Raw genomic sequence first — 15,525 nt, 5'->3', positions numbered from 1 at the left:
AGTCGGTTGTGCAAGTAAATGCAGAGAACTTTTGCAGGTGTGATGAAGATCAATAAGGGTGTTCTCAGAACATTAGATAAGACAGTCTGGGTTCACTATCTTTTTATCATCCAATTTGTATCATGATCTGTTTCATGAAAAATTACTCTGTACTAATGTAGAAATATGGCAGACTAAATTCACTTTATGCTTCTTCCCTTTGGTTTGCTAACCACTCATCAGTAATCCATCTGTTAACAATCATGGTGAGTAATGCAGTTTTTGATTCAAAGACTGGCTTAGCTCAGTCAACATTTGTTTCACCATCATCTGTTTCACAGCACGTCTTAGCTTGCTGCATACTTCATTAAAAGATTAGTGCCTTTTCATTACTGAAAATAGTTTTAAAACTGCCTATTGCTTTCCCTGTTTGAGTTTAAAACAACTCCTGATCGTGCTCGTTAACAAGCTGTTCATAACTTTTCTTTGAAAGGATTATAATTTTTCTTAAACAGTAATTGTCATATATGTCATGTAAAAAAATAAATGCAATAATTTTGTCAAGTCATTTTGTTTCTACAGTATAGATGTTACAGAATGTGCTCTTGTTCACCTACCAAGTGACCAAAGGCAAACGTGTGGACAGACATGGTAGAAGTCATTGTTGCTCAGCAAATAAGTATAGTACTGGTGCTGTTTTAGAGAATGACAAATTCTTCTAAATAAGCTCTGATGCTTTTGTATGGAGAACAGCATCAATAATACTGCTACAGTTTAACTGGATTGTAGAACTGAGTTAGCCGTAAGGTGTGTTTGTACCTGAAAAACTGAGAAAGTGCTCAGGCTCCTGATGGGTTTGAAGCAAGAGTAGAATATCCCAAGGTGCCTCTAGGTAGTTGGGCATAAGTGCCTACTGAAAACCAGTAAGATTTATGCTTTATCACTGAGAAACTGTGAAAATTGTACACTAAAGCTATAGAATACCAGAATCTGTGGTGTAATCCTCAGTGTGTCCAGATAAGGTTATAACCCTTAAGTAAATGTAACCAAATTTTCTTAATCTCTCCATTGCCATCAAAAGCATGGTAAGCTAGATCCATCAAGCACATTTATTTTAATCACAGAACAATCCCAAGATTTATTCTAGGACACAGACTTTTTGTGTATGTTGTAGAAGGTGATCACTTTTCAGACAGGATCAAGCAGGTGCTGGTGTTAAATACTTCCCTTAGTACTGAAACATTCATATGCATAAATCTCTATAGGGCTGAGGCCTTAGGCCCTGATCTTGCAGGCTGTTCTGTGGGGAATTGATTGCCGTATCAAACCTCTAGATAACAGAAGAGGGGTGGGAGAAGGGTAGAAAACAGCAGGTAAAATATAGAGAAAATATAGAGAGAAAGCGTGTTTCCAATTGTCTTTTAAAACTATGAAACATGTAATATTTTTTCCCCTGCTATATTTTAAAGCTCATTATTTCCTAGCCTTTTTACACATATGTATGTATGTGGCACAAAGCTTTTTATTTTTGTTTGTAAATAACATAGGAGACTTCTCAATTTGTTTTCAAGTTACAGTTGTTAATATTTTGGGTTATTACCTGACACTTGTCTCTTAATTTTTTATTTCACTCTGTTAGCTGCATTAGTTCTATCCATGTGTTATGCATGCTTACAAATATTTAGGACAGTATTTAAGTACTGGCTTTCTTATTTAATATAGTGTATGTTTCATCTTTTCTTTTTAAAACTTGATTTCTGGTATTAAAATCTTTGCATCCTATTTTTGTGCAAATTAAGTTTGATATCTTTACTTACAATATTTTCTCAACTGTTTTCTTATTAACTACCCTAACCTATCATCCTAGTTTAACTAGTTAAACTTGGTAATGTCTTTATAGCTTATTTTTCCTTTTAAAGAATCTATTTCTCAAGATAGCAATCCAGCCCATTTCTAGGCTGGACATGTGCCTTGTCCTCTGCTTAGTGTTTTGTGAAAATCTTTTAGTTGCTACAGTACCTGCCAAGAGGTTTGGGCATATGTGGAGAGAATTGATACAAATCTGTTCATTACTATGTTGTAGTCAGCCCTACCTCTGGCCATGAGGTGCTATTTTGAGGATAGATACCTCTGGTGTACTTTGTTTATTCTAGCGGAAGAACTATGGCTGGGAAGCATACATTATGGTGATAACTGAGTAGGATACATCAGAAAAGTGTCGGTTTTTCTTAGGCCTTCTCTTTGTCAAACAAGTAGAGAATAAGACCAGAGACAAAGAACTGGGGGATTAGTAGTATTTCTTTCTGGATCTAAACCAGAACAGACATTGGGCTATGCTATCCATCTTTACATGGCTACCTTGTATAATCCAACCTTCTTTCCTTCACTGTCCTACTTCATAAGCTTTACCCTTCATCCCACCAGCAACCCATAAAAACGAGCGTGAGTTAACATGGGGGAGAGCAGCTGGTGCCTTGCCCTATCAGTATGAATGCATTGGCCAGCTACTATGCTCTCACATGTATGTGTGTACCATGTATCACCATGATTAGGGCACTAGCTTCTACGGTGCCAAAAGAGATACTGTCCAGCAGTGTTCTGATTGCTACTGTGGTCCTGTTTGCATCTGCTGTTTTCAGCAGCAGGCTAACTGTAAGGGGAAAATAACAATACTTTTATGGAAAATACCAGAAAACATTTTAAATTATGGAAAATAACTAGAAGTTTAAGATTTTTTCCTACCCTTTTAAAAAATAGCTACTTTCATTATATGTAGACAGCGAAAATAGTTTTAAGACAAATTGGTACACTGTAGGAGTGATACAGATAAATTTACAGGAAGAGAGAGTTTTAAAATGATTCTTCAGATTATTTGAATTGCAATAATAAGAGCAAGCTACAGTCTAGGATTTTGCCTTAGGCTTTTTCATACATGTGTAGGCATGCAGCTTATTAGTATCTCTTTATGGGAGTGCCTCCTTCCAGGATATCCTGGAATTTCTGAAGATTCTTGTCTGATACCTGTGGGTAGTGACTGCAGTAACTTCTTTATCTGTCCCTGACAGCTGGGAGGTTTGATTTCAGTCTCAGTCATGGTTTGGTCACCTTAGCTGATAGGATTCTTACAGATTTAAGATTCAAGAACTGAGTCTGCAGATAAGCAAAATGACACTGCATTTTTCATCCCTTCTTCTTAATAGCTAGTTCAGTAACTCCTCAAGGCTCCACTGTGCTGGGCTTTTCCTCAGAGAGTGTACAGGCTATAGACGGACAGGCTTTACAAACCAGAGGTTACAGACATTCACCTCTGCGAGAAACACAAAGGATGGGAGAAAATTACTTCTTCTCCTCTCTTTACAAAGAGAGCACGGAGAAGAAGTGATAAGCCAGATCTGGTTCTTGAACTTGGTTCTCTGGTGTCTCTCTAGCGCCTTTCATCCCAGAACAGCTTTTTTCACAGCTTGTAGTCCTGTGCACAGTGCCTACCTGCCTACCTCCGTCCTGTCCCAAGCAAGCAGCTGCCCAGCTGGAATAACTACAGCCGCTTGACAGCATCGGAGACTGAGGGAGTTTTGATTTTGAAACCTTCAAGTTTTGAACTTCAAATCCTGTAAATTAATTTAAGAAATGATGGCCTCCAAAGCCATATCAGGTATTATGGAGAGAGATGGCAAAGAGCACTGTGGCCTGTAGGAAGATTTGGTTGCATTTACAGTCTTGGCAGTCTCTAGCACAGTCATTTTACCTTCATTCCCAAAAGCAGTAAGGAGTGAGGAAATCTAAAACAGGCTAGCAAAAAACTATGCAGTAGTTTCACACTGTTAAATCTTTGGTTTATTTTTCCTTCTTAATAGTCTTCAGACAAGAAAACACAGCAGCCAGTTTAAATTTAGCATTTCAGAGCGTGCTGTCTGTATTAGGCCACTTTTAAGATATAAAGGACGTGGCTGTGAAATCCTGAGAGTCCCCTTGTCCATGCTGCTATGGGCACAGTATGATCTCAGTGCTGTGCAAAAGAGCCAAGAGGTTGTGGAGCTAGAAGTCACAGAAGTTGTATATCCCAGCATGAAGTTTGAAGTTACACCTGCTACAACGTGGTTAGAGTTGACTGAACATAACTCCAAGTTTATTTGTGAAGGTAGGCATGCAAATGTGAAAATGACAAAAATTCACTTCTTAAAAGAACAATAGCCCTCCTGTTTAAATTTAGAGGAAGCTGCTTTTTACTTCGGTTTAGAGCAGAACTGAACCCAGCATATTTTGCTGTGACCTCTGATTTGTAGCATACGCATGGCAAGGCGTTTCCCAGAAGCTTCTTTCTGACTTCCAATAAAAAGCTGAAGTATTCTGTGGCTTGCAGCAGAGACATGGAGTCTTGCCAGCAAGAATCTGCAGCTAAGAGTCACTTAGCCTGAGTCTTTGGTTTCCTAACAGTTCTATGTTCACGGAGAGAATCATCAATAAGGGAGGCTGCAGTATTTATTTTCCTTGTTTTCTTTTATTCAGCAGCTGTTGCTCTTTAGGTAGTTGCTGTAATTTCCATTTCAGAAGGGTTTGGTATGAGTACTGCAGTCCTTTTTCTGGCTGATGCAGCAAAACATCTAATTGCTCTTAAACCTTTGTACAATGGTCTGCTCTGCATAAAGCACCACTGACAGGACAGTATTAAACTTTGCACAGCAAATTAATTCCTTCATTTTGCTCAGAAAGTGCCTTAGGTTTCTCATACAAACACTGGGTTGTTATTGGTCTTTTCTATCTCTTTTTCTTTTTAATTGTTTATTTTTCTTTGGAGATCTGAGATTATTTTGAGATGTTTTGATAAAATGCAGTAACAAGTACTCTCAAGCTGGTAGAGTTGCTTTGAATTTACATCGATACAGTGCAGTTGCAAAATTCAATGAAATGAACTTTGCATGATTCACAGGGGAATGTAAGGAATGACAAAAATCATGGTGATATGTCTATGGAGTGATGTTAGCACAAAGCAATACTCCAGTGACAAAGACTGTCTTCCTCATAGAAGAAGGTGCTATTGATGTTTGGTGTTGGGTTTTTTTCCCTCCCCCCCCCCCCCCCCCCCGAATTAAACAACATAATCCAGACTTTCCAGTTGTCCCAGTCAGTGAACATGTTACTCTGGGTAAATTGGATATTTAATGGGACATTGATTTGTCTTATTGGAAGCCCAAATGAGCTTAAGAAAGCATTAATTATTCATTTAAGCTGGTCTTGTAAGCAAGAGTGGAAGTCTCAACCTAGCTTGTCTTGAAAAGTTCTTCTGTGTATACCTCATGTTATACACCTTTACATGGCTCACCTTTACATCTCTCATGTATGTTCATTAATAAAGGAAAAAAAAATGTCTTCAGGCAGTGCCCAGCAACATTGCAAGTTAAAACTGTTATAAGGCAACCTGAAACTTTGGAAATTTTTATTGATGATCTTTTGTAATTAGTCTCCGTAAAATTGTAAAGACTATGACAACTTAGACTTCTGTAAGTACTGTAGCTTTCATAGTTAATCTTGAAAAATGCTGAAGGAATAAAAGTAAGATTAAATATTCAAAGAAATTGTTGCATCTGTTTGATCTGTATGCCTGCTTCCAGCACCCCTTTGTTCAAGTGTAGACACTGCACTAGTTTAACTAGAGCCAGTTTAAAAAATCAGTTCACTTAGTAGCCTAGGTACTTTTGATGGAATGACATTTGTTTGAAACTAGATCCATTGTGTTGGTAGGCGTTTGCAGCTTGCTGATGTGAGCTATGCACGTCTACTGGTTGGGCTAAACTGATATAAAATCCCGTCTTGACTTAATCTGACATGTAGACAAGTATCAGTTCACATCAGTATACTGGAACTGGTAAATACTTGACTTGTGTTCATATTGCACTACCCATGCAGTAAGTGTGTACTTTATGGTATGAAGACAATTGTGAGCCCTAGTACTGAACCAAGAATGTGTTGCTCTGGTAGCATCTCTCCCTCAGAAAGCTGTTAATTCATGTTCTTTTAATTTGGAAGACAGTCATGGTGTTAATATATTTGGATTTGAAACTTCATTAAAGGCAACACAGCTCCTCAAGTTAGTGTTTGTCCACTCACACACTTTCCAATGAATGCTGCTTCCAGAAATACGGCAGGTGTGGAATATGTAATCCGTCAGGACTGATTTACTGTCTTAGGTACTTACGTGACTCTTTCCATCCAAGTGCCCGGGAACCTTGTCATCTGTATTTATTCTCACAGGGGGGTAAGGCTAACAGTGCTGTTACACCTGGTTTACAGGCAGGGGCACTCAATACACAGAGAAACTAAAACATTCAGATAACCTGATTTTAAGCTGATAGGTTACAGGCTCAGAGACTTAGCTGAACTTCACTGTCTGACCTTAGTCCTTTAAGAGTTAGGGGCATGCCATGCAAAGAGCCCAGATATCTGTTGTGAAGCAGGGGTTGGAACCTGGGTTATCCAGATCCTGAATTAATGTCCTGTCACTAATTATACTGGCTAGTCTGTTACTGTCTTAGTCGTGATATAGTTTCCTTACTGCACCACTGCTGCTGGTGCATAATGCCTGAGAATATATCCTCTAGCATGCAGTTGATATTGGGAGGGTTGGAGCAGGCAGAGCCTGAAATAGTTACTGTCTCAAGATATGAAATCCTTGTAAGGAGGTGAGCCTAGCTCCTAGCTCAGGGTTTTCAGACCCAGAGGAGCTCGCAATTTACATGTCCAGTAAGCTGGTTGGACTTCAGCCACAAACATTTAAATAAGTTGCTTGTAAAGGTATTTCTCTTTCTTCTTCTTTAGTTCCCTGTTCTGTCCTCACTGTTCTCTATAAAGGGTAACCTCTGCCACTGAGAAGCCTTGTGTGTATTGCATATATCCAAAGGAAGAAGCTTACAAGCAATTCCTTGCAAAAGTCAATTACTCAATCTTGACCTACAATGCTAAATTGAGGCCAGTAAGACAAGCACCATAATTAGCTTCACTTAAGAGATCAGTCTGGAAATAGCAACTAGCAGTATTTATATTCATTTAAATGGCTGTAAAGGCAGAACTGGAAAGAAGTTGTATCATTGGACCAGTCTTGAAAACATTTATCTACTCTCTAGTAAAGAGCAAAAACTTGTCTTTCAGATCAACAATGGAAGATCTGGATGCCGTCATGCAGAATATGTTAGGGTGTCTTCCACATGTGAGTTTGAGAGAGCAGAATTTTGTGGGTACAGATTTCATATTGCAGCATTTACATCCTAGAGAGCATTTGTCCAAATCCTTGATCCAGTTCCTCATTTGAGCAACTTAAAAATTCTGTTACCTTTTCTTCAGTTGGCATCAGGCCCATCTCAGGCTGTCTGGATCTGAGAGGGAATTTTCCTCATAATAATTTAATTTGCTAGCACTTGTCTCTATGTTTGTCTCTTATTTTCTTTCTTTCTTTCTCATTGCATAAACTATGTGTTTCCTTGGTTACAAGTTAATAGTTAATAGTCTTGTTTGGAAGAATAATAACTTCCACTCCAGAAATAGTATTGCATTGCAGGCTATTAGATGAGGTTCACTCAAGGCAAGGCATTTACTGGGCTCTTATTTAAATGGAGCTGCTAATTGAAATACTGGTTCATATTGCCAGCTGCATTCTGTTCACCAGTATGGGCTGAATAACTGCTCAAGGGAAATAGTTGAAATGAGGCTACCAGAGGAGGAGGTATTCAAAACTTTGAGCTTGAGTAGAATTCAGCCATTTTCTTTGAAGACTGGGGGGGGGAGGGGGGTATGGGGGTGAAGATCAAAATAGCAGCTGCCATATTATAGTTTGGCTAGACTTACAGCAGAAATTATTGCTTGGAATATTTGTTATCCTCTATTCTTGATGCTGTTACTCCTGTAATCACATATTAGGCTTTTTTATTATTAATCTTGCATTTATATAATGCAGAATGATGACAGCGTTTCTTCACTAGGTCATTTATAAAGGAGAGTAATATGGAAGGACTTCATGAAGCGATGGGGCTTTTTCCCTAGAAGTTCATTGAGGAAGGGGAGGAAACTGGTGCAGTAAATATGAGCAAGGTATCCATTATGCTGCTGCATAAGCAGTAACCTGAAAAAAGGCATAATCCTGGCTGGGGAGATGTCAGGAGTTGATCAGGAAAGAAAAAGAGTTCCAGAAAACACCAAGATAAAATAATGAAGATGATTCCCAGTGACAGTGAGAGTAATGTGTATCAGCAGTCAGTCCTTTGCAGGCCAGGAAAAGCAGGCCAGGAATGGTATAAAGACAGAGGCGTCGGTAGAGAGGTATGTTTTCTCTGAAATGTTCTGATGAGCATCACTAGTTTGAGAACAATATTACAAGGAGAACAACTTTCTACTGCTGGAATGGGATGTGGGAGGGAGGTTTGAAAGAACGTTGTTTTGTTCAGGAACATTCTGGGTAATATTTTCCACTTCAGACAGTACAGCTGAGACTAAATCTTGCTGTAGCTTACACCCATGCATTTCTATTGGGGCCTCAAGCTGCCACAAGACACAGCTGAAGAGAAGGTAAAACACTTTTTACGGAAGCCAAATGTGGAGCAATAAAACTTTTACTACGACAATGAAATATACAATAAAGCTGATAGAAACCTTTCCTGTTCCTATCCAAGCTCTGCTCAGGGCTGTGGGATAGCTGATCAATTACCACCACCTGGAAATTTGTTTCCCTGACTATATTGCAGATGCTTTGGTCATTTCTGTCTACTTACAGTATCTCTAATTTGCATGCAGAGAGTTGTTTCTGCTAGAATTAATGGGAGTAGAAACAAATAATGTTGGCTTCTTTTCTCTTCAGATGTGCTTTCCCTGTGTTAGGTATGCGCTGTAGCAAGATGGAGATATTTGTAGTTTGTATTTAATATAGTCATTTGCATGCAAAGTCAGGCTGCCTGGTTCATCTGGTTTCCCCAAACATGATTTGGAATTGCTTTCCTTTCATTCTTTTTGCTTGGATTGTATTCTTTCTTGGATTAAAATAACCCAGTTCTTGTTGCCTTGTGTGCTCATTGAATGGTTTGCACACACTCATGTTCTTGGAAAGAAAAGCTTAGGTATTCTGAAACACTCTGGCACTGAAAATGCAGAGGCAATTTTTGCTCATCTTTCTGTGGCAGCCTCAGTGGAAGGCGGTAGTAGCTGATGTGAATGGCTTAAACTACTGGTTCGTGAAAAGGCTATATTTAAAAAAATGGTGGTGACTTTTTAGATCAGTGTAAAATGTGAACAGATACATTTGTATCGTGATGAAAAGTGTCTGAGAACACAGATTTATGTCTGTACAGGAGAAAATACTCATTTTGTCTGGGTTTAAATTTTTTTTTTTATTTTTTTTACAGTGGCCCATCCTCAGGAGCCTCACCACCCCTCTGAAAAGCCAGTCATCCACTGCCATAAATGTGGGGAGCCATGTAAAGGTGAAGTACTCCGTGTTCAGGCCAGACACTTTCACATCAAATGCTTCACCTGCAAAGGTAAGACCTTGATATTCTTCTGTTAGAAATGAGTCAATTTGCGCAAATGTACCTTGAACCAGTGATGAGAGGTCACACTTCCTGCAGTTGGCCAATTACAAGATGTTTTTGTTGTTCAGTGTCCAAAGAATTTGTGGGTGGGAAGGGTAAAGAATGGGGGGTGAAATGACTGAATAGCACATGTACAAGCAGCAAGGTGAGCAGCACCACACATAACAAATTCAATATGCAAACATCTATGATTTAATTGAAAGGAAAGATTATATGAAATGTTTGATTTGGGGAGGGGTGTGATAAATTTGCCACCACTAGAAGACTCAAAATAGCACATTCTGCTCTGAATACTTATGCATTCATTCCTTTTCTTTTCTACTGTTCACTGGGTACAAGCTACACAATAGATAATTATACCTGAAAGAGATGAAAAAAAAAAATCTTGGCTCTTTTTAATATTATTTTCAATTTTATTTGCTTCATACAGTTCTATGTAAACAGTCAGTTTCAGATATTTCCCAAATAGTAAATTAGGCCATAATTAGACTCTGGCTGCTTTGGTGATTTTTTTTTTTTTTTTTCTGTTTGTTTGGGAAACAATGGACCAACACTAAACATCCAAGATGAAGTGCTTTATGGAGAGTCACAAAAGATAGGAAGACAAAGTATGGCCCTAGCAGCCACTGAGAAATCCAGTGTAAATATTTGACTTGCTTTCAAATGTTGTGTTGTATGTATTTCCTGTTATTTTCATATATGGGGCAAGAGTATGTTTAGATTATACAGTGTGATGGGGTGAAAAGGAATATAGCATAAGAATACTTAAGAAATTTCTGTCTTTTTGTAGTTTTTGTTCTAAGTGCTTTTTCAAGGATTTGAATAATCTAGATTATTATTTTTTTAAAACTGTTAATAGCAACCACTGCCTTTCATTAGGGGTAGTTATGAAAATTAAGCTCCTTTTAACTGAATCGATTGCTGAAAGTAAGTACCTGCCTTCAAAAAAACCCACCAAAAAACTGCTGAATACTGATGTCCAAGAGAAACACGCAGGGTGGTCACTGAGGAGTATGTGCTGGGGCGAGGGGGAGCCTTAGCGACACGTTTTAGGAGAGGTGCCTTCAGTGAGCGAGCAGCGCAGAGTATCGTTACAAAAGGGAAAGGAGCAGGAGACAAGGGATATCTATAGCAGCCATGCTGATACCGTGACCCTCAGAAAAAGCCGAGCTGGAGCTTTTAAGCTGAGTGGCCGAAAAAATTTTCTTTACTTGCTTTTCTTGTGGTTCAATTTTGCCTAAGTTTGAGAAATAGCAGTATGCGTGCTGACGTGCACACTGTGTATGTGTGCGTATCTATACATACTCGTGTGCATAAGTATATGCATACACGCACAGACGCTTACTGGGGGCCTCTGTTTTGCTGGGCCTTCAGTCTGTGGGGCTGGGCCTCCTCTTCCTCTGTGTGAGCCTCCCCCTCTCGCTGGGTCTGCGCTCTCTGGGCCTCCCCTCCCACGGGCTGGGATTCTCCGGGCATCCCACTCTTCTCGGCCTCCCACCCGCCGTGGCCCTCCCTGACTCCCTAGGTCTCTACCTCCATGGGACCTTATCCTCCAAGCCTCCCACCGCTTCAGGCCTCCTTGTGTGAGCCTCCCTCCCTTTCTGCCTCCCCCTCGCTTGGTCTCCCATGCTTTTGGGGCTCCCTGACTCTCTGGGCCTCCCCTTCCATGGGCTGGGATTTTCTGGGACCCCCAGTTTTATGGAGGGCTCCCATTTTTGGAGCCTCTTTCACCTGGGGGCTCCACTTCTGAGCCTCCCACTCGCTCAGCGCTTCACTGACTCTCTTATTCTCAGCCTCTGAGGGCTTTGAGTCTCTGAGCCTCCCAGTTTTTTGGGGGGCCTCCCAACAATTTTGGGCCACCCAACTCTCTACAAGCCTCCGCTGTGTGAGCCTCCCGTCTTTTTATTGGCTTGTCCTGCTTTCGGGCGTCCTACTCTTTTTGGGCTCTGCTCCCGCCCCACCCTGCAGTGGGCCTCCCTCACACACTCATGGGTCTCCCACTGTGCGAGTCTCGCCCCTCTCACTGGGCCTCCCCATCCGTGGGCTGCCATTCTCTGTGACTGTCCCTTCCTTTTGGCCTGGGCCTCGTAATTTTATGGACCTCCACCGTGTGAGCCTCTCCCACCCTCTGGCCCTGCCCGTCACCGGGCCTCCACTCTGAGCCTTGCCCTCAGATGTAAGTATCTCTATATTTGTATTTATATTTGCCTGAAAGAAGTAAGAAAGCTGCATGGCGGGCAGCTGGGTTCCTGGCAGAGCTTTGTCTCCTGTCAGGAGAGGCCTTCTGTCAGTCCCAGTTCTGCAAAAGAGTTCTAAGGTTTTGGGTTGTGGAGCCGCCTTGGGAATGGGGAGAGCCCTGCCCGCTCCTCGGAGCGAGGACCTGAGGGGCTCTCAGCAGCTCCAGCTCATGCCACTGAGCCCTCTGACCACAACAAGGACTCACTGTGGCTTTTTACAAAAAAGAGGCTTAATGAAGTGTTAAATAATGGTAAAACTACTTTTTCTGAAATCATCACCTGTGAAGTTGGGCGTTCTGAAGCAGGAGGCAATCCTGACTCCTTCATGCAGTTTCTGTTTAATGGACAGCAATACAGTTGGCTGAATTAAATAACCATAGTACATAGAATGACAGGTAAGAATATGGAGAAATACACAGTCCTGTGTGAAACAAGGGAAGAGTTGCATCTGTACAACCAGTGCATGCTGCCTTCAGTCCTAGCATAATGTAGGATAGATACAATGAAAGGGCTTCAGGCTTGAGGTGAATGTGGTGGAGCTGGTGGCAAACATGGAGAAAGGTGCTGGAGTAAATCAGAGTAATTGAGTAACTAAAACAGAGTAGCGGAATCTATACTATGGAGCTTTTTGCTTCCTTTAAAGCTAAGTCATGTTTTCTGAAAGTCCATGTCTAGCACGTATACTGCAGATCCAGATTTTGAGAAGTGCCTCAAGCCTAGTGCCTGAGTTTCAGTTACATTTTTCATGTTCCAAATACAGGTGGAATAGTATAGTAGTGTGATTGCTGTAACTCTGTTCTTCTGCTTCCTAAATAGATGGGATATAGCAGAAATTAGAAATACTTGTCTTCCGATGTTACTAACGTTTTTTTTAAAAAGTCACTTGGGTTATTTGCATGTTGAAAAATGAATGGCTAGAATCTAAGACATTCTGTGTTTTGTGTTACCTGTGTTTTTTGGTTTAATACAGCTAGATAGCTCAAAAAATACTGAACTTTCTCCTGCATATTGATGTCTTTCATATGTGTCAAACTGGAATGGTATCAGCCCATCATGGAAAGCAGAGGGGAGCACTACATGCACTATTCCTGAAATGCTTGGGGTAATGCAAATGCATTCGTCTTTCTGTATTACAGTTGCTGTATTTCAGGCAGTATTTGGTGTTGTATAATCCCTAAGCAGTTCAAAAACAGCAACGAGTTGTTTCTTCTACCGTTTCTGCCCAAAGTGAGTCGTGGTCTCAATTTATAGAAGACACTGGATTAGGGTGTTTCCAGCAGCAGACCAGCTGAGACCCTTTGAGTCATGAAGAAGAATGGTAATTCAGGCCAGGCAACAAACAGTGTGCCTGGGACCTCCCAAAAAAGCAAGGGAGCAGATGGAACAGGGCTCTGGAATTGTTCTCCTGCTGATGCACCCATTAATCTTGCTTATTTTGGGGGGTCTAATTTCTTCTTTCACTTGTGTTTTAGTTAGTTACTCATACACTGCTTTTGTGCTTTGACTATTCTGTTGCAAGGCTGGGTTTACAAGGATACTCCCCTGACCACCCCAGGGCAGTATCTAAACTCGTTGTGGCTTCTGTTTATGGATATATTTCCAAGCTGATGACAGTTTAATATTCTGCAATATTATTGACCTCATGACTGCTTGCATGAAGATCACCAGAGAAAGGAGAGCTGTAGAAATACCTCTCTCTGATGGAAGTGAAACTGATTTTTATCATTAGCTTGTTAAGGAAACTTTGAACTTGTGGCAGGTGACGGGTTGCATGTGTTCACTTATTATTTAGGAGAGGAGGGCTAACAGTGTAGCTTCTGCCTGTTTGCAGTATCTGCACATCCCAGTTTGAACTGAGAGGGCCAGTGCTGAATCTTAGAGACTTTTGCTGTTCAGTCAGTCTGCGCCTTATTAGTTGGGTTTGCCAGCAAGTGAGTGTCATCTTTTCTGTGTCCATTTGTCTTTCACGGAGAGAAAGGAACCTCCTGTGTATAGGAGGTTGCTCCAAGTCCTGTTTCAAATCTTATACCTAAGCTGCAGAGCTTATTTATTGTTGGCCTGTCATATTTAAGTGAATGCAGTTTTTGTTTAAACCATATAGTTATTTACTTATATTGCATGTTGTCTGACCATATGGTTCATACAAGTGGGACACAGATGTTCAAGTAAATTTTTTTTTTCCTCTCAGTCTGATGGGTTTTTAATCTGACATGACTGTGACTCTACAGGAGATGGAGTTAGACCCCCTCAGTTTATACAGCATGTTGTTAGCTAGAGGAAACAACTGATACTGGGACCAGAATGTATCAGCTGCATCTACAGGTGGCTTGGTTGTCTTTCCCCTTTCTGTATACTGAAGTTTGATCTTGAGACTTCAACTCATACATCTACAGTGTGAAAGACTTGAACAAGCTTGTATTTGTCTGACTGCTGTCATACCTCCTGGAAATGTTTAAGTTTTTACCCATACACTTGGTCTGATAGTCTAGTGAAGATTTGGAAAAAATCCATTCCCTCATAAAGCTGTCACAGTAGTTGTATAGTAGCAGAGTTTCAGTGTTTTCGGTGTGATCCTGTTCTTACTTTGCTCTGTATGAGATTCCTTTTTTTTTTTTTTTTAGTTGTCATCCATGCTATCAACTTTGTGTCTACATCATACTGTTAGGCGTATTTGGTATGATCATAATCCTGCTTCCCTAGGTTATGTCAGAGATACATAGGCCCTCCGTGATTGCTTGGCATGCGTGTCAGTGGTCGTTGTTGCACTGCAGGAACATGGTGACTTAAGGCTCCATGCTGCATCAGCCAGCTCAGGACATGCTCATGTGTCATGTAATGTGATCAGACAGTCATCTATCCCTGTAGTTTGGTGCTGTGTCCATCTCTAGAATCTTTCTCAGAATAGAGTAACTGCTTCCTGAAAAAGATGACAAGTAAAACCTCCACCGATTGATGTGTTCCCGTACCCCCATGATAAGATGCAGCTAGCTGTTACTCTCTGCCTGTTGAGAACCAAGTGTATACAGCTGGTTTGTCCTATCTGCCTGGAAAGGCTGGCTAGTTCTATTTGTGGCTCCAGATAAGAGCTGATCAAAAAACAAAGAGCTGAAAATGGTGTGGCCTATCCCCCAGAAGGTGAGCTCTGCCAGCCTCCTGATAGGCAAAGAATCTCAGGCAGTCAGCAGCTGACTTGGAGCTGGAGTTAACAAGGGAATGATGGACAGGGGAGGAATAAGAGACATTTAGGAGTGCAGCTGCAGGAGCACTGTTCAGAGCAGTTGTCTTTGGCTGTGTTATAACAAAGTCACTTACCTTGCTAAGGAATTACAGTGTGTTACAAATGCAAGCTTAATTGGATTCTGCATTACCTCCAATTGTAATAAGTCTTAATTTCTATTTTACCAGGAGCACACTACTCTTACATAGCAAATTGCTAATGGTTACCAGGCAATGGAAGCAGCAGGCTGAGAGGAGGGAGGGTTAGATGAGGAGGTTGAAGGGAGAACAGACTAAGCTGGAGACTTCATTGTTTTACTTTTTGTCTTTAATAAGCATTGACATTAACAAGAATGAATTAGTAGCTTATAAAGAGGTAAAAAAAATTTCTTATAAGCATCTACGTACATGAATAACTTTTCTGGAAAAACTAAGGCTATTCACTGCAATGTCTGTTACATATGTAAATGTGTGAGGGATTAGGCCCTAAATTACGATATGCATGACCAGAGATTTTAATATCT

The 15,525-nt window shown here is 40.7% G+C and overlaps 1 protein-coding gene across 13 annotated transcripts in view; it reads left to right on the top strand.

The window, feature by feature from the left end:
• ABLIM1 (actin binding LIM protein 1) overlaps positions 1-15,525 on the top strand; it is a 209,877-nt gene that overhangs the window by 85,029 nt on the left and 109,323 nt on the right. For all 13 annotated transcript variants that reach the window (XM_069797057.1, XM_069797056.1, XM_069797055.1 and 10 more), the window contains one exon: positions 9,363-9,497. In XM_069797057.1, the coding sequence (XP_069653158.1) occupies positions 9,363-9,497 (135 nt within the window). The remainder of the gene's footprint in view (positions 1-9,362; positions 9,498-15,525) is intronic.

The sequence above is a fragment of the Haliaeetus albicilla genome, chromosome 11, assembly GCF_947461875.1.
Source record: "Haliaeetus albicilla chromosome 11, bHalAlb1.1, whole genome shotgun sequence".
In the NCBI taxonomy this organism is placed as follows: Eukaryota; Metazoa; Chordata; class Aves; order Accipitriformes; family Accipitridae; genus Haliaeetus; species Haliaeetus albicilla.
This window is presented reverse-complemented; position numbering and strand designations above follow the sequence as displayed.